General features: G+C 30.4%; 1 protein-coding gene across 2 annotated transcripts in view; it reads left to right on the top strand.

The window, feature by feature from the left end:
* LOC110031511 overlaps nucleotides 1–22,974 on the top strand; it is a 33,824-nt gene extending 10,850 nt beyond the window's left edge. For both annotated transcript variants that reach the window (XM_020734747.1, XM_020734748.1), the window contains exons 4-5: nucleotides 21,821–21,937; nucleotides 22,274–22,974. In XM_020734747.1, coding sequence (XP_020590406.1) covers nucleotides 21,821–21,937; nucleotides 22,274–22,705 — 549 coding nt within the window. In that variant the 3' untranslated portion in view covers nucleotides 22,706–22,974. The remainder of the gene's footprint in view (nucleotides 1–21,820; nucleotides 21,938–22,273) is intronic.
* The last annotated feature ends 4,683 nt before the right edge of the window (nucleotides 22,975–27,657 follow it).

The raw sequence follows: 27,657 nt of genomic DNA, 5'->3' as shown, positions 1-27,657 counted from the left end.
AAAATCAATATATATATATATATATGTATGTATGTATGTTTGATCTTCTTTTGTGGTGCTGATTTGGTAGTTTCTGATGAGCTTTTTGTATATTTTTTTCTTCAATACATTATTTTAAGTAAATTTTAACTTCAATTATATTTAAAAATTGCTTAGGATTTTTAGTAAGACTAGTAACAAAATAATGTCCAGGAAAATAATATGTGGCTATAATTTAGAGTTCCTGATTAAATATTTAAATACACTATGGTTGCTTGGATTAAAGGTCTCAAAATGATCTTGCAGTTCCTTTTTTTTGGGATTTAGATGAACAAAATATATTTTTAAAAATCTTGTTTTATATTAGCCCATGTTAGTTTAATTTGTTAACAACATTTCTTCATAATTGTTGCGCTGGTTGCTTCAATGTCTTAGAAAATTCAATTCAATTAAAGTCAAACATATTAATGCTTTCAAAGAATTCTTATAATTTATTTATCAAATTTAATTCTACCTTGTGATTATAATTCATACCTCACATTAAGTGCAGTAATTATCTAAAATCATGACCGTTAAATTGCATTTCAATTAATTATTGATGTATATTATTATAATGGCATTCCCTTGTTGATCTAGTAACTTATTGAGGCTTACTTCGAATTGCCCTTTTAATATAATCTTAATTAAGGTCAAATACCAAGTTTTTATAAGGCTTTCTAGAGTTTAGTGCTTTTAATGATATCTAGTGCAAAGTTAGATGAGATTAGCTAATGCAACAACATGCAACTTTCATAAGAAAACATGCTGTTAATGTTCAAAACATAATCTTTTTTAGTTTGATGAATTTGGAGATGATTTGAAATTAAGTCAACTGAAGAGTTTTTGGTTTTCTATTTGAAATTAACAAAAGGAAATTAAAGTTAACAAATGCCGCGAGCAATTAAAGTATGTAAATCATTCTTTGAACTGATTAACAAGAATGTAAGAGAACAGAGAGAAAAAAGAAGTTATGTCAAGTAACCGAAGGTAAGAGAAGGACACAATCCTATATGGAATTATTGGCAATGGATTTTGTTGTTTTTATGTTGAACTTTGCAAAACACTAGATGTAGTTGAAGTCTATTAATATTATTATTTGTTTAGTGGTTGAAGCTTATAAATTTTTATGACATGGTTTTGGGAGTAAATTTTTCAACATGTAGGGTTAGTTTAGCTGGACTATGTTTTCATTATTGGTGGTTATTTAATTTAAACTATTTTATAGTATTCTGCAAGATTTAAAAAGGTGAAATTAGGAACTGAGGTATTTTGTTTTAGCGAGGTGCGACAACAGTCACGAGGCGCAAGCCTCAATTTAAAAGAGATCATAAAATTGAAAATAATTGATTAATGCTTCATAAACTATTCTCAAGTTAATTTATTATCTGCTAAAAAAAAAATACTATAATATTTAAAATATAAAAACCAAATAAAAAATGCTAATATAATCTATTAGAAAATAAAAAAAACTTTTGCAATTAAATAAAATATTACTATAATTTTATTTATTTATTTATAAAAAATAACTCATTTTGCTGGGAATGCAATCGGTTGTTCATCCCCTCAACTGCCCTTCATTTGGAGACCTCTATGCTCACACATGCAATCCACTTGCTTGCACTGCTTTTTTGCAGTTATCTTTCTCTTACTTGTCTCTAAATCCTAACCTGAAACTGTAAACCTGGGCATTTTATAAACTATATTTGATCTACATGAATATTTGCTTTAATTATATTATAATTTGAGTACGTATCAATAAAAAATTGCAAATCTCGAGGCTGGTTTTGGATGCCTCATGGCGGGTCACGCTTCAAGGGGTATGCCTAGAGCACCTTTTTGATTCATGGCATTTTGATCGTTGTGTTACTGTTTTAACTATCGTTAACTGTCGTTAGCGGTGCCTTTCAACATAGTTTGGCTCAATTCCTGATGGCAATTGGTTGGTTGGTTTCTAACAATCATTGCAGTGCAAATAAAGAAAGAAATAATAAGTTTCTGTTTTTTGCAAGAGTATTCAAAATTTAATATTTGTGTATCAGACGTTTGCTTAACCTGTGAATTTTAAGGCTCGAATTTTGTAATTTATGGTAATCGAGTTGAGCTAATTTTGTGCCAGTCATTTCTAGTAACCTATGAGTATGAAAAGTCTATTTGAGGCACATATTTACTGAGCTTAGATTGAAAAATAATTTCTTTGGCTTTCACTCTTATATGTGTAAGTTGGATGTATAATGCCTTCAATTGCAGCGCAATTGCAACAATCTATTTACCAGGAAGTAATCTTTTTGTACATATATATAGCCTGGCTTTTTTTAGTGTATTTTTTATTTAGTTTGGTATAATCAAATTCTAATTGTGTTGAATAAATTACATTTGCTTGCTGATTTTTTTCTGGTTCAAATTTCTGGTTGATATGATTTATTTGGCCACTGCTTTATTATTTGTATTCCAGTTCGCTATCTACTAATTTGCACTAAAATGGAGTTGTCTTTGATTTATGAACACTACGTTCCCTTGTGTAACCTGCATTTTCTCCTTCATTTTATTTTCTTTAAGGAAACCTACTCCTAAACCATTATGCTTCAATTTTGTCAGAGCTTTAGCTTTTGTCAATATGTCACTTAGTTTAATAAATCATTGAAGGGATATGGTTTTGAAAACTTTGGAAAATCAATTGGCTAAATTATTGAGTAATAAATTGGATGATGATATTAATTTTATTAAATGATTAAGTAACATATCGAAAACTAATCAAGTTCATGTAATTGAATCTTATTTATATTCCTATCGCATTGTGGGCTCTTTCATTTGAACTTTAATTTTGGCCATTTACATGGATATCTTATTGATCGTCAATTTACGATTTTTAATAATCATTTTTATATAAATCATAGATATCTAAATTTTACTTGAATGATGACTTAACATGAAAGGTACGAGTTGAATTGTCTACTTATCATGGTAAAAATAATCCCAATGTTTTCACCATGTGGACTTTGTCTTTATATAGTTTTTTTGAAGCACAAATGAAAATATTGAAAACGAATCTATTATTACTTGTGTTTAAATTAAAGAAAAACATCAAAAAATAAAATCATTGTCATATTATAATTGTTTTCTTAGTGTATTAATTCATTAAAGCAAGAGATAGGTTTATTTTGAGACAGGATATTATGAGGTGGATGAAATCTCATCACATTATGTCAATTGGACATGGTTTCAATTTACTGTAGATTTTGAGTAAATTTTAATTTTTTTTTTGTTTAAAAGGGTAACTACATATTTTTAGGGTGTATCTTTGAGTCATAGTAATTTAGTTCAATTTTTTGGCAGGTACTACATTAAGGATAATGAGAATAGTAAATATAAACGTTAAGCGAAAATCATATTCTTTTATATATGGTTGTAAAATTTCTGCCATGGCATGTTTTTGTTATTGTTAAACTTTTCAATATATCAATGATTGTTTTTGTAAGAATTTACTTACAATCATGGAGTAAGATAATGAACTTGATACATCTGATGTTGCTATTGAGTTCAATGAGAAAATAATCTATTTTGAGCATCTTTAATTGACAATTCCCTAAATATCATGTTGTGTCATAATCGCTGTTTGATTTTTCAAATTTGTTTGAAACATAAGAAATTTTGTGAACTTATCATTGATTCTGTGAGTTACGTGAATGTTATTTCTAAGTATGCTCTTGCTACATGAATTTTAATCTGTATCACATCTACAGCCATATATAGTTTCTTAGGTAGATAAAACCAATTATTTCCTTTGGAGTTTTTTGTTCCTATTGAATTAGCTGCCTATATCAAATATAATATAGTGTGATGTACTATCTATGCACGTTTCTCATATTGTTTTGGGTTGATCTTGGTTGTAGGATTTAAATGTCCTCATTTTGAAAGATCTAATTCGTAGTCTTTAAAGACTTCCGGGAGAAGGGTTGTTTTGAAATCTATAGAACTTAAAGTGTAAGTTTGAGTTTATATACGACTTTGGTGCTCTTCCTTTGAACTGAAAATAAAAAAAAATCATATTTCTCAATCAACATGCATTTCACAAAAAAAATCAGTAGTGTTGTGTTGTTATGCCTTAGTGGCTATTGAGTTGAATGATGCAATCCTAGAGATTGTGAGTTTTCTTGATGAAGTTAAGCAAGCGTTGGTTGATTTTTGAGAAATTTTTTTTGATGAGCTACTTAATGAATTACTATCATTTAGTGATACCATGATTTGGTCCTAGATCATCCTTACCTAAACCATATTTTAGGATAACTTCAATCAAACATATTGAATTCAAAAGACTACTTAATTTGCTTAAGAAAGGATTTATTAGAGAAAACACGAGTCTCAAGACACGAGTCTCAAGTACCTTGTTGTGCTTACACTTAAAAAAGGATGGGAGTTGTTATATGTGCAAATAATGAATTTTTAATTTTATCACCATTAATTAAAGATTTTTATATACATCATGTAGATCATATGCTACATGTAATGAATGAGTGTGATATTTTAAAAATTGATTTGAGAAATGCTATCATCAAAGTGATAATGAGGAGAACGTGATGAGTGAACTTCAAAGACTATATATGTATTATATGAGTGGGAGTGATTTTTTTTTTCTGGATTAGTCAATGCCTTTCTTTTATTGAAAAATATTTTATTGCTTACTCGATGATATTTTAATTTATAAAAAAAATTGAAATAATCATTTGGTGCATCTTAGAATAGTATTTGAGATTTTTAAGAGAAATTAATTTGAAAATGAAGAAATGTTATTTTGTCAACCCATTTGCGATTTTAGAATTTTGTGTTTGGAGATGAATTGTTTATTGATTTTGATAAGGTTAAAGTAATAAATAATTGACGAAAACCAATCAATATACTTGTTATTGATGGTTTTCAGTAGTTGACTACTTTTTATATACAGTTCATCAACAATTTTGTTATTGTTATGATTTCAATCACTAATTAATATGAAAAATGAGGCTTAAATAGGCTAATTTATTGACCATACTTGAGATGAAGGAAAGACTTCAAATTTTTTCTCAAGTTCTTGATTTTGTTAAACATATTTGAGGTTTTTTTGTGGCTCTTTAATACTAAAGAGTTATTAAGTCAGGAAGGATATCCTATTACATTCTTTAATTACAATTTGAATAAAATTAATGATCAAATTATGATCAATATATTTTTGCTATTGCGCAAGCTCTAGGTTATTCGGGATGTTTTTTTATTACTGAAAGAGCATGCGTTGTACTATAATCATTTAATTTTGAAATATATGTTCTCAATAGAAATATGATTGAAAAAGTTGGGAATTTTTTTTCCCCTTCCAACATTGTTCTAGAATTGAAAGTAAGCCTAATGATGTTTTGAGCTATGCTATTTATGTACAGTGTAGGTTTAGGTGATTGATTTTGATATTATAATAGAGGATTATGACACTTGTAAAGAGGTTCACAAACATTCAAACAATAATTGATCTATGGTTGACAATTATAGCATGCTTAATGATGTCTATTTTCTTAAAGGTAGTTGTCCTAATTTTTCTTTTAGATATTTTTAAAGTTTAGTTTTATATGATGTAGATTTTGTTGGTCATTTTGATAAAAGATAATACCATGGCACTGACTTAAGATGGGTATTTTTGCCAAGTTTAAAAAAGGATGTTGCACATATTACTATATAATGTAGAACTTGTCAGTATGTTGAAGGAAGAAATTCCAACCTAAGGTTGCATACACCTTTGCAATTTGGTAAACGATGAGAGGACATTAGTATGAACTTTTTCTTAGGTTGATTACTAATGTTAATTAAAATGATTATATTTTCTCAGTAGTTCAATTTTTAAAGCAATTAATTTATTATCATGTTTTAATACTATTGATACATCTGTCGTTACTTTTTTTTTTAATGACAACAATATAGTTTCATGAAATGCCTAAAATAATTGTTTGACCGAGATGCAAAATTCACATAGTTATTTTTGAAAACTCTTTTGAAAGAATATGGTAACACAACTTTATATTTCATTTGAGATGAGTTTTTTTTTACTACTTTGGTCTTAGGAAAAGCAACACAAAATTCCCCAATACTTTATTTAGAAAACAATTTTTTGTGAAAAGATAATGTACTTGAGAAACTAGCTCTTAAGAAGTTTGATGATCACAATAGAATCACATTACACCGCCTCATATGAAAGCCCATATTTTCAACCACGTAGTATCCGAATTGATTAGTAAAGTGAAATTTATTGTTATCAAAGTGCAAAGCGCAATGCAATGTGTAAGGCTTTATTTTAGAAGCACAGTGCAGAGCGAAGCGACACTTTATTAACCACAATTCTAATGGTTATATAAAACTATAAAATATTAATGTTTAAATACATTCATCAACCATTATAAAATATAAAGTGCAACTTAAAAGGTTATATAAAACTGAAAAAAATGTTGTATAATACTTAGCTAGAAGAAGAACATTCATGATGAATCTAATCTACAAATTAAAATTTCATAAAATTTCAAACAATTTCTAATAGTTTGTTGCAATAATTAAAAACTTAAAAATTGCAAAAAAGAACCTGCAAATGCGCTTCGAAGCACCCTTCAATGAAGCGAAGTGGGCATCACAAGCTTCACTTCACTTTACTTATGAAGCGTGCTTTTAAAAATATTGCTGAAATTAAGACATGTTTGAGGGCTTTTATATTACTTATGTAATTTGTATGCAATTGATATTGCTAATATTTCTATTGAAAAGATTTCATTTGAGATTTTTTTTTTTATTTTAACCTGAAATGTTTAAATATTTTATTCAGCTTCTTATTGAGTTTACACCTGATGTGTTTGCAAAATCATTCACACAATGTATTCATGAATTTCATAAGGATGTTCCTGTAAAATTTGCTATAATTATCGCTTTATGGCTATGTTAAAAGTGTTTCATGGAGTTTAAATCCTACGAAAGCTACAATGTGCTAACATTTAGAATTTTTTATCAAGAATGTTTGAGAAATTACATGAGAGAAATGAGGGGCCATTTGAAATCTTGCATTGCGTTGGAATTAATGCATACATATTAAAGATATTAGAAAATTAATTATATCATACTTATTAAAAATTTAATAAAATTTAATTATACTGTAGTTTTAAAATTATTGATTTGAATTTATTTAAAGAATCTTTTGTTAATTCTTTGAATTCCTCTCTTTGCACCTCTTGTGGCTCTACATCCATTCTTTTGTCAATTAAATTAATGCTTCTTCCTATGATTATTTGGATGATGAGAGTGTGAATTTCTTGGTGTATTGCAACGATATTTTGTCCACCGGCATGTAAATTTTTTTTGTGATGATTTATGGACTTATGTTGCAGGGAGCATAAAATTTACATCCTTTTTTTAATATAAAATGCTAAATTCTTGGATCTAAATTTGTCCATGACATTTACATTTGATGGAAATATGCTTGTTTATTCTAGTAGAAGCATTGTATAAAACAAAGATCTTTGTAAGGGTTATTTGATATGATCAGTTAGTCTATTTTATAGTTTTAACAATTTTTTTCTTTTAGAATATGCATATGATGAATAGTTTCTTGCCTGACATGTTATCTTTTGGTTGATTCTTAGTAATAAATGGTTCATATGTTTTGTTATGATTTTTGATTGGTTCAGTTGTGGCTATTCGCACAAGTTTAGTTGATGCTGCTTACTATTTTTGTTTGATTAATGGCCATGGTTCTTATGTTTGTGCGAGCTGTAGTTTTTAGGATCCGGAAAGTTTTAATCTGTAACATTCTTTTAGTGTGGAATGACTAAAATTCCTACAAGTAACAAATATCTTTCAGATGGTGGCAATTTTGACATTATTAGTTTTTAGTATTTTATCCTTTTGGTTCCTGATGTCAACGTGTTAGCTGCTTTTGTTAGCATATTTTGGCTCTATGTACTTTAGTGTTTTGTTGGTTTCTAATGCTAATCTGATTGTGTATTTAAGAATTATATGAAAAAGAATGGTAAGCAGATATTTCGCTTAGAATATTTGAAAATTTATATTTTTGAATCCGCTGTCTATTGAAACTATGAAGATCTAGGCTTGAATTTTAGGATTTTTGTAGTGGAACTAAGATATATTTGTGCAATCATATTTCTTAGCCTAAGAATATGAAAATTATGTAAATAGTGAGTATCACATGTAATATATAGTAATGGTGACTTGGAGAAAATAAATTTCTTTCAAGTTTTGAACTTTCTGTTGCTTGTTGGATGGGTGATATCTTGAATATGTTACAAGTGCGACTTCTAATTTTGTTACATTAATTTTTTATTTTACTGCATTATTGTCTGTCTAATTTCTTCTTCATATTTTGTTATTGGTTTGCTAATGTCCTTGAACCAACACTTCAATTGTGGTGAATAAATTTTAATTGCTCATTGATTTGTTTGGTTCAAATTTTTTCTTTGATTTCTTCAGATTTATATGATTATTGTATTATTGTTTGGTAATCCTCGTGCTTACTGGTTTCCATCTAAAAATACCGTGTTTTTCATATCTAATTGTCTTTGACTTTTGAATCCTAATCCTAAGTTATTTTGAGTGATTTTCTTATATTCCATTATTCTAGTAGCATTTGAAAATCTTAAATGACCTTTGCATTCTTAGATCCAAATAAGATGTTTATTGAATTTGGAGGGTGAGATCATCTTAGTCTGTCCCCAGTTTTTTTATCAAAATTTAGAGGGTGAGAAAGGTTAAATGATTGAATTGGAAATGTTTTTTTTGTATTGATATTGAAGAACCACGGAGATGCTCAAGGTTATGGTAATTAGGAGGGACTCAACCTTATGATTCATATAATGAAAATTGATAAATTATGAGTGGGCAGTGAAATATAGACTTGAAAATTTGCACCAATATTCAAGTTTCAATTTGATTTTATGACTCAAGTTAGAATATAAAATCAATTGTTTTGTGTCAAGACAATTATTACAAAAGCATACAGAGAAATGTAAGGATCGTTATATGATTGTTATCAATTTTAGAAAATCACATGATCTTGTAGCACTAGAATTAATTTGGTAAAATTTATGGGGGCAATTATGAATTAAAGATCTATTAAAATTGGTTGGGATAATGAGTGGAATAACGGATAGTACTTTAAGTAACTTCAGAGTGAAAAAAGCCTTTCATTTATAGTGGGATTGTATTAATGATAAATATTAAATTTATTTATATTTGTTTTTCTATGAGTATGTCCAACATACTTAAGGTGCGTTTGAGGTAGCAGTGCGGTGGCGCATTGTACTTTGTGACGTTTGGAAAAAAACGAATTATGCCCGTTTTTTCAACAAGTTATTGTGGGAAGCTATGTTTTACAACTTGACATGACTAAGTACGGTGAGTGCTAGAAAGCTGCGTCAAGTTTTTTGAAAATAAATAAAATTTGTATAGTCACCGCAACATTTTGAATATCAATTTTTTCTGCAGTAGGTTCACATATGCTTCTTCAATTAGTTGCAACTACCCAAACAAGCCCTTAAATTGGCCTCGTTGGTAGAACATTCACAGGCGCCGCATAATTTTACTAAATTAGATCTCTTTTTATGTGTGTGAAACATGTTAACATTGGAGAAAAAAATAAAAACTTTAGGAGCCAAAGTGCTTAGCAGAACAAAGATTGAAGACATGATATGCTGTTTCATTTGATGTGGAGTTAATATTTATTTGTGAGTAGTATTAGAAAACAAATTAATTTTTTTTTTCTGGTTTAAAAAATGTGTTGATTATGGAGAATATAGATGATATAGATAACTTGTTGAGTTAAATTACACTGTTAAAATAAAAAAGTGTTTCTTTTTTTGTGTATTTTGTGATGCACAATATCACATGCTATGATTTATGGAGCTAATTTGTGTAGAAAATATCAATAATTAAATTAAGTGATGGAAATGAGATATTAGATTTTTTTTTTTTTGAAAAATTTTGAAGCATAGTTTGAGAAATCATTAAATTAATAGGTATTAGGATTATAGCCTATTGATGATAAGGTATTGGAATATTGATATGTGTAGCTTGGGCATGTAAAACAGAGCGGTAAAGATGTGACATGTATGATATAATTAGTTAGTATAGCAATGCTTTAATTGAAGTGAGAGACTAACGATAAAATGGCTAGTGGTTGTCTGAAGGAACTGCACTAAACATAGTTGACTTTTTATGTGGCATTTTGTAGGATTAAAGGAAGAACAACGATTTACGTACCAATCCTCAAGTACTTGGATTTTTCTAATGTTGGTGATAGCAGCCATTGGCAAACTTTATTTACACATTCATTCATAGTTATGTGAAATACTCACATATGTGCATTTTTTAAAACAACTTGTATGAAAAATATTTATAATCAAAATTTCACATTAGTACTTGATGCATTGTAGAATGCAGTAAAATACTTATGTATTTAAAGTATATCTAACTATTCAAAGTGAGCATTTTAGATCAAACATGGTACTTGGCATATGATCCAACTTGGATAGGCTGATTGGGATTTTCAGCCTACCATCTTGATTATCAATGTATTGGATGCATGTTAGATATGGTTTCCTTGTTGATTGAAGCATTTTATTGCTCTTGATATCCATGGAAAGCGTGCATATGATAAATGTTTAAATTTTGGTTCCAGTAAATTATGATAATAAGACTTTTAGAATAGGGAATTTGAACTCAACCATGTAGAGAGTAATTGCTTATAATTTTACAATTGAAACATATCATGTTTTTCTTAGAGGGATAATGGGATTAGTACGCTGTTTAAGATGAGTTATGGGAAAATGTTCCTTAGATTGTTGGGGGCATATCATATCGAAGAAGATGATTCACCAATTAAATGGAGGACAGAATTAATACTAATGGTTTAGGAATATAAAAAAAACAATAGTTGAATTTAACCTGAAAAGCATTCATGCAAAAATTTATGTAGAAATGAAGATTTTGAAAACCCAATTAGATTTTTCAATTCAATTGATTGGATTGTTGTCACCCATGTGAGTGGTTCGAATAACTGAAAAAGATAATTTTACAAAGAAGCTTGAAGTAATGGTTAAACTATTGAATGTTCAAAATAGGTATGATTTCTAAGAACCATGCCTTTCTTAATATAACTCATTCTAATTAATTTTAACTAAGCAAATACTTTGGATTATAAACACCAGCAAACAATATTTTAGATTCAACCCATATGTTCCAAATTATAATCTAAAAAAAAAATTAAGTATTTTTTTTAACAGCTTCATATTTAGTATAAAATTGATGTTATCCACCTTTTCTTATGAAGTATTTTAGTATTTTACTTTTTTTATTAAAATGTAAAACATGAAGATTATATTTATATGTAAGATTATTTCAATCATATATTTCTTAGCGATTTAGTAACTCTTTTAACATTTGTGTGCATTATTATTATAAATATTTGGTTAATTAAATAATGTTTTCATACTTTCTATATTAATTGTTTTCAAAAAATTGGACCAAGGCATCAATTAAACTTTTTGGTCGGGAATGGTTTCTATGCACTTGGGCTTTGACCAAATTCTTGGCTAGGGCCAATACCCAATTTCAATCTAAGGGCCATTTAAGATGGCATGTAGGTATGCTAGATAGAACTTGTACTAGAAGGCTCCTTATATCAACTAAAGAAACCTAAGATTTACTTGGGGTTTATTAGAAATCACTTTAGATTTACCTATAAATAAATGTTTCATTTATGCAAAATGGTTTGTAGAAACTACTGTTTTGAAAACTTAATTGGATTGGCAGATTGAATCAGTTATCCGAATACATGAAAATAAAGGCTTAATGAAAAGCAAACAAAAAATTTCTTAAATTGATGTTAAATTGATGAAGATTTGATCTCTAAAGACAAGAATATTCTCAAAAAAATAAAAAATTTACTTAAATTTTAACTTAATCAAACATTTTTGGTTTTTTAAACGCCAAACCAAACAATATTTTGAATTCAACCCAAATATTAGAATCCTAATATTGGCAAGAAAAAAATTCAAAGAAGACTATTCTCAGTGAAAGCCTTTTATTTATTATGTATATGTTTGTAGTAATCTTTTTTTCTAGCAAAATATGTCTTTTACCACTTTATTAAGAAACAAAATATCTAGATGACATTTATATGTAAGATTATTTCATTTATATATTTTTAGAATTTTAGTAAATCTTTTAACATTTAATTTCAATATTGCTATAAATATTATATTATTCAAATAATTAGTATGCATTTTTATATTAGTTATGGAAAAAAATTGCTCTGGATATCCTGACCAAAGTTTTTGCCAAGATTGGTTTCGTAGTCTTGGATGCTCTTTTAATTGAGTGCAATACAAATTGATAGATAACCTTTAACACTAATTCAAATCAGATCCAAGTGTTTTGGCCTTAATTTGATCATTTTTATTAGAATATGCTGATAGGAATTTGTATTTTATTTATGCGGGCACAGTTTACCTGCAGGTACCATTCCACTTAACCTTTCGAACATTGAACTTTGAACTCTTTTGGGTTTTTGTCTTGTCAGATTTTCTAAACCTTGGCAAAAATGTATTATGAAGCACTCTTAGGGAGGAATTAACATAATTGAATGGACTAGGATATTTTGGCTTACCCCATATGATAAAATTGTTATAATAAACCTGTTTGAAAGTTTGAAAATTATGCAAAATATTTGCTATCATATGATATTAAAAGCAATGTTGCTATTCCCCAATCTGCTAATGCGCACTTTCATGTTTTACTGAATACCAATAAAGTCAATTTATGATAGGAACTATGTGATTGAGATGGTGATATAAAGAAGTGCTCCTCTGTACTGACAGTTGGTATACTTCTGGCCGTGCTGCTAAGAAACCAAGGTTGATGGCTGAAACATGTACACCTTCACTTCGTAGGTTATACTTTTTTGTATTAGCAAGTGCGGGTTAGCATGCTCATTCCTTTTAATTGCAGGCAACTTAGGTGCGGCCATTACAAATTTTCCAATTCTTAGAGCTGCCATTTTGTGGTTCACACTATAGCTACATGGAAGTAGGGAGGGTTGTTATAACAGGCTTATAACTTGTTTTGTTGTTACTTTAATCATTTCAAACATAAATTTAATTATTTCATGGAGTTCTATGCACTCAGTTGAATTCTGATAAAAAATTCACTGATACAATAATCTGAAACCTTAAGAACTATTAGGTGGCCAGTGGCAAATTCTAAGGCTGTGGCCATGGTGACCAGTAGAAAAATGAAAGGCTTTTGCTGTATGACTGCTCCACATGCCTGAGTTAGCAGATGTCCTAACCAACCGACATGCTTTGCAATGTCTTTCAATCATCAGTTCATCACAATCTACCAAATTAAGATTATAAAGGATGTTGGAAATTTCTTTTTTTGTTTTTACGAACTAAAGGGAATGTACAAGTTGCTATGCATTTTAAGAATTGAAAATTCGGATTCAGAGCTGAAAATATTTAGTGTACTATAAAACGAACTCATATTTTTAGAATTTTCATAGTGCAGGATATGATAACTATGCCAGTCTAGTCTTGAGAATGGACAAGAGAGCTAAAAATTGTCGCATTAAGATTTTCACTATATTTGGTCACTTAACTCGCATGCAAGAGGTGTTACACTTCCTTCAACACATTTATAGTTGTGAAAATCGATTTAAGATTGAAGCCATCTTCATTATTATAAAAATCAGATTTTTGCAAGATAAATTACTTTATTTCATTATTCTAATGTAGGATACAGTACAAGGAAATCTATCCGTCATAATTTACTAACTTTCTAAATATATCTAACCTAAATTAGGAAAAATTTAATTATGAAATAAAAAATAATGAAAAATAAATAGGAAAAGAATAAACACAAATCAAGAGGTTTCCAATTTGATCTTCAATCAAATTTCTTGTAAGATCTTGGATAGTTTGCTGCTCATCCTAAGAAACACCTCCCGAAGCTTCTCAGATTTCCACACTCACTCTCAAGCTATTTCCTAATTGGTAGAGACTAAGCTTGGTATTGAACTTTGAAAAGGTGCTTAACTGAAGAGCTTTGGTGAAGACATCAACTTATTGTTGTGTCAGGATGTAGCTTAACCGTATAATTTCTCATTAACCTTTTCAAAGATGAAATGTCTATCAATTTCAATATGTTTGGTCCTGTCATGATGCACATGATTTTTGACAATACTAATAGCTGTTTGACTATCACGAAACATGTATATAAGCTTGTTGGAGGTGCATCCTAGTTTCTTTTACATTTTCTGAATTTAGATTCCTTCATAGATTCTCAAGGCAAGCGTCCTATAATCTTATTCGACATTGCTTTTAAAGGTAGTCATATTTCCCCATACATATGACTTCCCTAATCCAACTAACATCATTGTAGACTTCTATCGCTCGTTTTCTAATTATTTTAAAAAATTAATCCATGATCATTAATATTCTTGATAAACCTTAGAATCTTGTATACCATCTCCGAATGTTCTTCATTTGGGCTATTCATGTGTTGGCTCACAATACAGATAGAGTGCAATATTTGATATAATATGGGACAAATAAATGAGTTTTCATACCAATCTTCGGTATTTTCTTTTATCCACAAACATACTTTCTTCTTTTTTGTTAGACTTGTTGGGTTTTATTGAAGTATCAACTTGTTGCATCTTATCATCTCTGTTTCCTTTAGTAGATATATATGATGTATGTCTTCTGTGATATAACAATGTCTTTCTTTGACTATACTACCTCGATACCAAGAAAATATCTCAAGTTTCTTAGGTCATTTATTTCAAATTCAGCAACAAACACTTATTTGATTTTAAGAATTTTTCTTTCATCATCAACAATAAGAATCATATAATCCACATATACAACTAGTGCAATAATCTTATATCATTGAGTATGTTTTATGAACAGTGTGTGATCAACCTGAGTCCGTTGATAGACTTATTGAGTTTGCATACTAGGTGTTTGCTAGAATCATTCTCAGGTTTTGTTGGTATCTCCATGTGCACCTCTTCCAGATTTCCATTCAGGAAGATATTTTTTTATGCAAAATAACTACAATCCCCATTTCTTGTTTACTGCTACTAAAAGGAGAACTTTGATACTACTCTGTTTGTTACTACTGTAAAGGTCTCTTGATAGTCAATCCCATAAGATTTGCGTGAAACCTTTTACAATAAATTTGGCTTTTGACCTCTCAATACTCCAATCAACTTTGTATTTGATGTTTAACAACCACTTGCATCTAACTGCTTTCTTTTTCTAAGAGAGTTTGGTAAAAATTCATTTGTCGATATGCTGTAGTACTTAAATCTCCTCATCCACTACGTTCCTCCATTCTAGATTTTCAAGAGTATCATAAATGTATGTAAGAATCTGCACATTATCAAGGTTAGATATAAATGTTCTATAGGTCGAGAATATGTTATCATAAGTTATATACTTCTTAATTATGTATCTAGTACAAATTTCCTTATCATCAATACTATAAGAGGAAGGGGATAACTCATAAGTATTGGACTCATCTAAAATTTGAAGTAAATGTAGACTCGGTTTTTTGTTGGAGCAGTTTTGTCTGTGTAAGTTATCTTCAACCTGCTCAAGATTTTTCTTTCTTCTAATACACACAAAATTTGATATTGTGGATTTCACGTTGGGTTGGTTGGATATCTTCAATAGGAGAGTCTAGTAGAAGTGTAGTAAGAAGAGGGGTAGGTGGGTTGTCTTGTAGATGTAATCAAGTGCATTTTAAAATTGATGTTCGTTTTGCACTTCCTGAATATTAGATTTGGGATAATATGATTATTTTTTTAAAAGTATGACATTTTTGGTATATTTTTTTTGGTAACAAGTGATAACACTTATACCCCTTTTGTTGAAGGCATACCCAAGTAAAATACACTTAATGGATTTTGGGTCAAACTTTATGCAGTTTAGTTGATTTATGTGGACAAAAGAGACAATTAAAGATTTTAGAGGTAGATTGGATGAGAAAACTCTAACATGAGGGGTATTTTTCCATCAAAATATGGAGAGGGGCTTTGAATTCAATAACTCTGTTTGACATTCTATTAATAAAATAGGCGACTTTGAGTACAACATTATAGATCTAGATAGTAGACTCTGGAGCAGAATTAAATATTTTTAGGGTTGGAAGAATTTCAAGCTATTGCAAGTTGCATGATTTTTGAATGCTTCTTGTCGTAGGAGTGGATTAATGCCCGAAAAACATGCAAGTTTTGCATGCTCGGAAAAGAGAAGTTGGGTTGCTGACAAACTATAGGATGTCTGGGAGGTGCGCCTGGAAGAATGCAGGGAGCTCTTAGAGAAGCCTAAAAGGCTACTCCTGCAGGTACTCTGTCTGCATGGAGAGATCTGGCAGTGATGCGTGCAAGGAAAGCTGCAGGGATAAATTGAGGAAGGGCCTGCAAGGATAGAGAGGAGCAACATGCAAGGATAGGGAGGAGTGTTGGCGGAAGAGGGCCTTCAACTTTCAGGGAGAGAATCAAAACTTGGTAACAAGTGATTTCAACCGGCTTGCAAGCTGGCAGAGGAATTTTGGCTAGCCTAAGAAACAGGTACATGGATATTCTGACAAACAAGCCTGCGACATAGAGAATCCGATGGAGTCGAGCCTGCGGTAGGGAGCGAAGGATGAACATAACTGTTATATGGAATGTCAGAGGAGGTCTTGTAGGGCAGATTCTAGGATTTTGACGACTATTGGAGCTGGCAGCTACTTGCGACTGATTAAGTTGGAGACAACAAAGAGAGCACTAGCAGACAAAGCAAAGACAAAGAAGGCAGTCGAAGGCGAAGCAGACAATTGCTTTTAGACGATGAAGTTGATTCCCTTCAAGCAATGCAGACAAAGATGTTATCGCAGGAAGATGACGATGCCGTTTGAAGCAGTTCTAGACTAGGTCGACGCAGATGACTGAGACAGACAAAGAAGCAGACGGTCGAAGCTGTTATATTGTTTGTGGTAGACAAAGAAATAGATGATGCGATATATGATAGCAGATGCAAGATCCAAAAGAGCTGTCACACAGTCAGAACTTGCCCTAATCCATAGTTGATGTCGTTTGAAGGGAAGGAAGCATACGGTCACCCTCTTCGATGTCGTATACAAAGGAGATGAAGATTTGTTCCAATCGCGAGAGCTAGGGTTCAATTAGTAAACAATGCTCGAATTGGGCTCTGATACCATGTAGAAAACCAAAATTTGGGAAAAAAATTACTTCTTTTCATTATTCACATGTAGGGTACATATATAGGGAAACTGATCCCTCCTAATTTACCAACTTGCCGAATATATCTAACCAAAATTGTGAAAGGAAATAATTCTCAAATAAAAAATAAATAAACATAAATAAAAAAGGAATAAACACACAAATCAAGTGCTTTTCAAATTAATCTTCAATCAAATCTACTGTAAAGTTTTAGATAGTCTGCTGGTTCATCCTTTGAAACACCACTTGAAGCTTCTCAGATTTCCACAATTATCTTCATTGTTAGCCTCATCTCAACTATTTGGGATACACATTAGAATCATTATTTTCCATTTGTTTATGTTAACTATTGCTTTAGGCGTTCATATCTATTCTCTGTAAATTATTTTGTATAATTTATATGCATTTTTAGCTCAATCTCTTTTCTTGCCCCTAGTTTTCTAATTATAACAATTTTATCAAATTGTTTAATAAGCACATTTTCTACATTTTGTTATACATATACAAATCATCTAAATATATTTTTAATAACTCGAATAAAATAAATGCCATTCCAACCATTTGGTTACTATAATTATTCTCTAATATATTCTCATTTTTCTGCCAGTTGAATTTAATTTTTTTAATTTTGTCACATTTAACTTGGATTTCAATGATTTTTTATTACCCAATATATGGATTCATACGATGATGTTGACATAATTGTTGTTTTATAAAAATTACCTTTAATTGTTTGTTATATCCTCTTATTTTAGAAAAATCTTGATATACTTCTCATTTTCATCAAAACCATCTAACATTAATTTTAGAAATCATGTGCTTATTTTTATCTCCATTCTTCTGTTTACTAGAACCAAATACTAAACCTATTCCACTAATGAATAACCTAATCATAGGGGTTGAATGAAAATCTTAAACACTTGTCCATTTTATTTACATATTATATACATAATCTTTGTTTTACACTTTCCAATGCCTTTATTTTCCCTTTTATCCACTATTTAAATTTCACTCACTTCAACAATTGTAGCATTAATTAGAACTATATTATCAAAAAAAAAAAACATGTGCTAAGACATCTCTCCTTGAGTATCCTTATAATGTTCAGAGACGATAGGAAAATATAAATCCAATGTCGGCTTTTGGAAAAATTATTATGCGAACACCGCAAATTTTGTGTGTGGTGTCCGATCTGGATTGTAAAAAATTTAGAGTGGGCTCCACTCTAAAAATTAAAAAAAACAAAAAAAATGTATTTCAGTGGTCTAAATTGGACACCACACGCAAATTTGCATGCAGTGTCCGTACTTAATAAGCGCTCTGACTTTTGATGCAAATAAATAATAAATGTGAACTTCATAATCATTAGTACTAGTCCGTGCACTATCATATATTTCTTTTATAATGTCAAGAGATCCTTGACATTCTTTTTTGCCTTAAAGCATTCCAAATCTATTCTTGGGTACTTGTTTGTCATAAATCCAATGTCGGCTTTTGGAAAAATTATTGTGGACACCGCAAATTTTGCGTGCTGTGTCCAATTTGAACCGACCAAAATTTAGAGTGGGCTCCACTCTAAAAAAAAAACAAAAAGATGTATTTTAGTGGTTCATATTGGGCACCATATGCAAATTTGCATGCAGTGTCTGTACGCAATAAACACTCCGGCTTTTGATGCAAATAAATAATAAACGTGAACTTCATAATCATTAGTACTAGTTCGTGCGCTATCATATATTTCTTTTATAATGCCAAGAGATTCTTGACATTTTTTTTTTGCCTTAAAGCATTCCAAATCTATTCTTGGGTACTTGTTTGTCTTATTGAATTAATAAAAATCATATGACGATGCTTTTTTTGTTCTTTAAACTTCTCCATTAATTGTCTTAACACAAAGTATATCTAACATAGTAAATATTCCTAAGATTAAATCAAATTTGCTCCTTGAAATTGATGCAATTTTTGTTATACTTATGTTTTACTTCATCCAATAGCTTCATTGTATGTCTAATTTTTCTGAATTCTCTATAGTTAGCACACTTATGCATATCAACTTTGTTCTTTAATATGGCACCAAAAATGTTTCTCTCAAATCATTTAAAATCCTTCTAGTTTTCAAAATTTTTTTGAATACTTTTTTTGAAAACCCTTATCTTTGTTGATTAGAGCTGACTCCTTTTTTTTTTTCCTTTTACTACTACATAGTATATTTCACTATATTGATCATTATGTTCTTGCAAAATTGTTTAATTTTTAAAGCTGTAATAATGTCATTTGTTAATATAATATTTTCTTGTTTTCTTGATGTTACCCTCTCTTTGATGTGGATTTTGTTATTTTTACTTTTAAGACATATAAATCCCCAATCTTTATTTTAGCTTTATATATATATATATTTATATAGGTTCCAAACCTATTATATGAATTAATCAAAAGTTGTAATTTATGTTTTTTCAAAGCCTTCTTTGCAAGATTAATAAAAATTAGGATTGTTAGTGTCGTGGATCTTAATTGTAACTTTAATAGTTTAGCCAGTCTATTTGGTTACTTGTTTGTTACTTGACTATGGTCACATGAATGCGGACCTGGCATCAGCACAATTGTTGGAATTTAAATTACTTTCCTCGGCCAATTAATCTTAGAAGTGCTAATGGTTTGTTGGTGCCCTAATTGAGATTCATATTTACTTTTTTTTTTTTCTTTGGGCTTCCATAACTTAATGACATCCACTATAAAAGAAGGAGTAATGGCAAGGAAGAAATGGATGTTTTAAGTGCTCACTTGAAAGGCTATTTGGTTCTACCCATAGGAGGCCCTTCGACTAGGAAAACATGCTCCTATTTTTTCGCACACATCTCATTTGAGTTATAGTATTAAGTCATCCTAGCTGGCACCTTGTATTAAGGTGGCAAGTAGCGAGGCAAGCAACTTTTATTGATTGTAGAGATTTGTGCTAATACTTCTACGTTAGATGATGAATTAAGTTTTCATGATATTTTGATATGGGGTGATTCGAATCAATGACTCAAGGGGAAGAATGCCTGCTATGTGATAACCTGGAGTATATGTAGGTGCAAGGGCATCGATTTTTGAAATAGTGGTAAGTTTTGATTGTAAATAAGACAATTATGAGGAGGTAGAAATGGGTTCAAACTAGAATAAAAAGAGATCATGAGTGCTAACATAGATGGAATAGATAATATAGAAAAATTAATTATTCCAATACTATACATGGTACAAATAATAATAGTTTATCACACATGTTTAAAAAGTAAAGTTCTAAAATAGTCCTTCCGAGTATTTATATGGTGTCATTTTAGTCCTCGAGTCTATGAAGCGTCTAATTAGTATTATGAATTTTTTTAATGGGGGCCTAAAATAATCATCTTTTTAAAGAGCTGGGATTTTTTTATCCAAGATTGAACAGTCTGGGGAGTAAATTGACACTTTTATAGACTGGAGATTAAAATGACTCTTTGCAAAAAGTTTGGGAACCATTTTGACACTTCTTTCCTTATTAAAATAGTGTGCGTATGAAAATTTTGAACATAGAATACAATAGAATTTGGTTATTTATATTTTACCCGCTTATTATAATGTACTGATTTTCTTTTCATATAGATCATTTACATACATTCCCCCAATTCCTATGTTTTTACATATCTAACACCTAAACTTTATTTTTTACATTTTTACTACCCAAATTTTTCATATCACCTAAAAAATATCACAAATTTAATTTTTAATGTGCGGAAGACATTTTAATGCATAGGTAAAGTGGCATGTATGTTAAAAATTGTAAGTTAAATGCAAATACATTGGAATTTTAGTTTTATGTAAATCTTTCTTTCATATGTTAAACAATATTCATAGTACTTAAAATTAGTTTATACGTGATAAAGCTTTTTCATTTTTAACCTTATCTCACCAAGGCGATCATATAGGTTAGGTCTAACATTTTTGGGTATTGAGCAGCTATATTACCCATGAGAGGATCCAAATTGTTGGTAGTATGATTTGGTTTGTGGTTTTATTTTTTCAGTGATGAATTTAGCAAACTTAAAAAATATTCTTGTCCCAATTTGCTTATTTGAAGTTCATCAGTTGGTTCGAGCTGCATATATGACCATCTATTTAATTTGTGTGGCTGTTGAGCTGCCCTACAAATCGTATGTCCCATGTCTACTGTTTTTATTTTCTTGCTTTTATGCATCTTCAGTTGCTTATAAATAAGACGATCAAAATTTCTCTTCCGACTCCTCTCGCATGTAACAAGCTGACGATAATGATGATGAGCTAAATATGATAGAGTTGCTTCTCTTCTCCCACGTTTGATATTTATTTCCTTCTTCCATAACTGGTCTTGACCAACATAACAATCAGCCAGTAAACATGACGTATATACTGGCTTCTGTTATTGTTGATCACATTAATTCTTCAGATATCTCGGATTCTAATGAAATCTCTAAATGTTTGTGATTTTCCTTGTTTCTTTTCCAGGTTCGTTTCACTGTTTTAAGGGATAGTCTGCCCCTACCAGAGGAGAAATTTAAATCAGCTATAAAAGACAACTATACTACAAGGAACAAGTTCGATTGCCAGCTTTCCCCTGTTCAGGTTTGCTATATTCACACCATCCATAAAAGCTTTAACACACAAAATTAATGCCACATAAAGGAAAACTATAAATTTAAATCTGCAATAAAGGAAAAGTATACTACAAAAATTTAAATCAGCAATAAAGGAAAACTATACTACAAGTAACAAGTTTGATGGCCAATTTTTCCCCAGAGAAGGTTTGCTATTGTCAAACTGTATCGGTAAAGCTTTATCACACAGAAATTAATGCCACATAAACATTAATAGCTGTTCCAATAAAATCTTTCCCAAATATCTTTCCATAGATTATTTATGAAAGCGTAGCATTACTTGTTCCTATATATTGCTGCACAGGTAAGAAAACTATGCAAGTTATTTCAAAGTGCAACAGGCAGGGAAGCAGTCATGCCAAGCTCCAGAGCAAGGGAACCAAAACGCAGGCATGTGAGGAGAGAAATTTACCCTTCCCCACCTCCTCTAACTCGTCATTATCCATCTCCGCCTCCCCGACGACGCTATCCATCTCCGCCTCCCCGAGCTTTACCGCCAGTTCCACTGCCTCCATCCTACACCTATGAACGACCTGGTGATGACTACTATTACAGGAGTGACCATCGTAGGGTTTTGGATTTAGAAATGAGGCCGAGGAATCTTCCTATAGACTATTCCTATAACCTGTACAGGGAACCTGTTTTATACCGTGAACCAGCATATCCGCCGAGCTTGCCTGTTGCATACGCTGCTAGACCTCAGGAACCACGTTCGCCGCCTAGGTATCTTTACTGAGGAAGGTTGGTGGCTTGCCTGGATATGTGAGGGAGTGACTGATTCTCATTACGCATAGCATTTGTAGGGTGTCAGAACATTTGTAGGGTGCCTCAGAACTATCTGTCTTTGCTTACTTTTCAGGACTTATTCTACTTTGTTTTGCTGAAAGATTCACTCTGATCATTTTAGTATTTCAGATTTCTCTTTTGCTGGTTATGAGCGCAGGTGAGGAATGTTTTTTGTTTTGTTGAAAGATTTAACTCTGATCATTTTTGTATTTCAGATTCTCTTTTGTTGTTTAAGAGCGCAGGTGGGGAATGTTTTATATATATATATTTGCTGATAATAGTATGCATGGTATTGGTGTGGCTGTGCTATTATATTATGCACTAGCTAATAGATGCTGCTTTCCTAGTGTTGTTTCCTGTAACTAACTTTACTATTGAAGGCAGGATTTATATGGGTTTTTTGTTGGTACAGAGTTGTTGACTTTGCTTAGCATCTTTTTAATTTTATTATTATCGTTTTCATTTTTCTATTGGGAACTGTACATATGTATAAAACAATTCTCATGTATTTACATATCCCTTTTTTTCCCCCACCATATGGCACCTTTTTATATGGGAAAAAAATGCAGGAAAAACTTGGGTAGTTTGCAAACATTTGAGATGGTGCCACTCTTTTCAGTCAGCCTGCCCCATATGCCTTATTAACTACTAGCTCATAGAAACTAATTTTCATAGTAAACATGCAAACGCATTTCTAACCTCAATATGAAATTCAGAGCAGATTGAAATGGCTCGATGATGTTCGAAGTCATCGGAAATGACGTCTAATTATAAAATAAATCATCTGAGCTCTTCTGGAATGTTGAAATTGTTTAGAGGGCCGTCAATGGTCGAAGAAGGTAAGCATAGCAAAAATGATAGGTCGGGACTCGAATACTACTAGTTAAAATCACTTGAATAACCACGCAGACTTCATTTAATTCATATGCAATCAGAACATTAAGATCTGAAATCAACTATTGTATATGTTTTACATTTAGTGCGATGATGTGCAATCCAAAAATACACTTAGAAATGAGACAGATAAGAAAAAAATTATAAAAATTAGAATATATTATATATATTTATCAGTAAAAAATTACTCTTGGTCATCCTTTGTCCTGCAAATCGGACGCATGAGCCTTCGTCCCAAATTCCCAGTTTGAAAAAAAAGAACTTTGCACGCGTCAGTCAATTATTATCTATTTACTCGTCTAAAATGTAAAATTTTAATTTTTACTTGAAAAATGTATTTCAATTTTTAAAAAGGCACAATGATAATAATTTTGATATATAATATATAAGATTTGTGGTATAAATGTAAAAAAATCATAATTTAGGTGTTAAATACGTTAATATATGTGAATCGAGTGGTATTTATGTAAAGCCCCCAAAACAAAGGTGATAATAATAATAAAACGGTCTCCCCTACTTGTCGTGTGCTGATTTTCTAGACTTCCCTGTTATATGCTAGATGATTTTTTTAGAAGTGCGATACATAGAAGTTATTAAAAAATAATGGAACTTTTGAAAAAACAATTTTAAAAGCAGAAGGCTCGCGGTGGAATTATTTGGAGGCTCGCGGTGGAATTATTTTGAATAGTTTCTCTTAACTCTTCTCATGCTTTTATTTACTGTTTCGTATATTTTATTTTTCTTGAAGTTTATTAATATTCTGTTAAAAAAAATTCAGAATTTGTAACTGTTTTTAACTTATAATAATAATAATAATAATAATAATAATAATAATAATAATAATAATAATAATAATAATAATAATGATATTGATGATGATGATGATTATGATGATGATGATGATGATATTTATATTTATTACTAAGATTAATAATAATAATAATAATAATAATAATAATAAATTCAATAAATGAATAATAATAATAATAGTAATAATAATAATATATTTTCTTGCAAGTTGATTTATTTGCTAATGTATAATTATGCATTTGATCATCTAAGGTAATTTAGTTTCAAATCTCATCTATGTTATGACAATATCAACTAGTGAGCACATTTATACTAACGAACATATTTATACTTTTTGAGTGATTAGATCAGTTAGTGAAATTCATTGCTTTAAACATTGTATTGTTTAAAAGAAAAATAGAACTTTGTTACAAAGACATAAATAATCTAATGAGAGCTTGAGACAGAAGAGATCTTATACACCCCCTTCTCACTTGGAAGTTCTCTTAGCCTAAAAATTAACTTTGATTATACATTTGGAGAAATTTTAGCTAGATACTTGAATATTTATAAGAGTGTACTACAAAATCACATTATCTAAGAAGAGCTTTGTTATTTTCATATTAAAATAAGTAGTTAATAATAATAATAAATTGAAAATCATAATTTTTAACTTCAATGACAACAAAAAATCATTTGTACTCATATATTAAACAACTGACTTGACTCAACTCAAAATATATTAGGTAGGTTCATTAATCAAAGATGAGTCAAACTTTAACCTCTATGTTATAGAATGGTGCATTAGTTACTTCTGTTAAATTCAACCTAAGCACATAAGAGGTCATGTCGACTTCTGTGTATACCAACACAATCAACCTTTGATGAGTACTTCATGCTCTAAGTGGTGATCCTAGGACTCACACTATATCTATCGTATGCAGATTTCCTATCGGCCAGGGTATGTTACAACTCTAATTGAAGACAACGAGGTTAGAGAGTGTGAACTGCAAGTTTCTTAACAACAAAACTTGGCACTCTACAAAAAAATTAATAATAAAATGATATCTAAAATGGTAGTTGGTTCCTTGAAAATATCCGACATATGACTGAATCAATTTCTCAGTATCAAATTTATTGAATTATCGAGACTATAGTCTTATTAGGCATTTTTGTTTCGAGCCAAGTCATCTTCCACATATACATATGAATGGCATTGCAAAAGATGATACTCAAATAACACAGGAGAGAGAAGGATATGAGACTATGGATGTGGCACATGTAGTGATTCTGATAGTAACTCCAAAATAGAACATATGCACTCATAGAGATAGACGTGCTTGAGATTATGACTCATAGATTGATTATAGAGCATTCCAAAATTAATGCATCCATTCTTGATGATATGATATTCTACAATGGTTACATTTGATCGTGTCATACAATAATGAAATGTGATGAGGATATCAATATTGATGCTCCAATGTGTCCAATAAAGACAATGCCTGATGGGCAAATAAAAAATGTGTTATATGAGGGAACAATATTCACCACAAAAGCACAATTACAGTTTAAAGTAAAAGATTAGTACATCTAATAAAATATTGAACTTCAAAGTATACATTCTAATAAATCCTAGTTAGGTTTGATGTGTATGCACTATAACCATACATCTCGATCATGCAGTAGTGTTTGCATGCGGCTAAGAGCAAGAGGCTTCTGAGAGCATGAACATATCATCTGTCACTGATCATCACTCTTATACAAATAAAATTTTGATCGGTGGACACCGTCCGTGTACATCTAAATTTATATTATTACATTCTCACTATCAGTACGATTTGAAGTCTAAACAGATTATTGCTTATATAGAGGTTAAACCCAAAGTCTGAGTATCTTATATGAACACATGTGATGCAAGGCAAAAGTTCATCAAGTTTACTTCGATAGTTGAGAGGAGTGTTATACTCATTTCATAAGTTAATGGTAGCGTTTTCATTATAATGCTAGGATCCATTTATAAGATCAAATATGATAGTACACCTTAATTTCAATGACTCTTTTGAGCATTTGGGCCATATATATAAGGCTAGAGTAACTTTTGACATATTGAGTCACGACAAAACATGTTTACTAAGAAAATATCATAGAACTTTATTAAGTGTTGTTGGTGTTGATGCAAACAATGACCTCTACACTTTGACATTTGTGGTAACTTAGTTTGAGTGTAATGAATCATTGATATGGTTTTCATGGAATTTATTTTATCTTTTTCCTATGGTTGGAGCACATTCAGATCTTTGTATAATATCAGATCTCAATTCAGGCATTATTTGTGGATGTAGATAAATTGTCCACTTGGTGGCACATAGATTCTGCTTAAGGCAACTTAGAGAAAATTTCAAAATGTTAATTAAATAGATAAGTATTATTAATAAAGATACATCATTTAAAATTATGCATTGGGCAGAAAATACAAATGAGACTTGTTTATTAAACAATATGATTGATATTCATAATATTAAATAAGATGCATATGATTGGTTGATTTCTAGGGATATTACAAGATAATCTATATCACATGATGGTGAAAGAAGATATGAAATAATGACAACTAAATCATTAGAATGCTTCAAAAGTATCCTTCATCGAGCTAGATGACTTCCTATTCAAGCATTGATTTTCTCAAGAAAAATTACAACCTCGTATAATTATTTCTTAGACAATATAACATTACTAAAGATCTTCATGCAGTAAATGAGTCACCAATGACCACTAGAATCTCTACAATACTACAAAGTTTTGAAATTGAAGCTAGAAGCTTTCCTGCACCAGTTCACATTAACTGTAATGAGTATGAAGTGTCGACTTCAGTAGTCGATCATGCCATGTTGACTTACACGACGATGGAGGTTACAATTTTAGTTGCAAAATAATTGAGGAATATTATATACCTTACCTTCATGTCATATATGCTTCAGATCACAAAAAATATCAATTATCTAACACCTCTCAATATTGCCTTATTGAGTTTTTCAAGGAGATGTACCCATCGAAATTCCATGTTATCTCTTGACAAGCATCATGGCTTGATTTTGACCTATCGACTAACCTCATTAAGTAAGTTCCACCAATCATTAGACGAAGAGCAAGAAGAGCACATAAAAATCCCTACAAAAATACAATGAACGAGCAAATAAATTGAGGCCATATGATATG

This window comes from Phalaenopsis equestris, unplaced genomic scaffold (genome assembly GCF_001263595.1).
Source record: "Phalaenopsis equestris unplaced genomic scaffold, ASM126359v1 Scaffold000835, whole genome shotgun sequence".
Classification (NCBI taxonomy): domain Eukaryota; kingdom Viridiplantae; phylum Streptophyta; class Magnoliopsida; order Asparagales; family Orchidaceae; genus Phalaenopsis; species Phalaenopsis equestris.
This window is presented reverse-complemented; position numbering and strand designations above follow the sequence as displayed.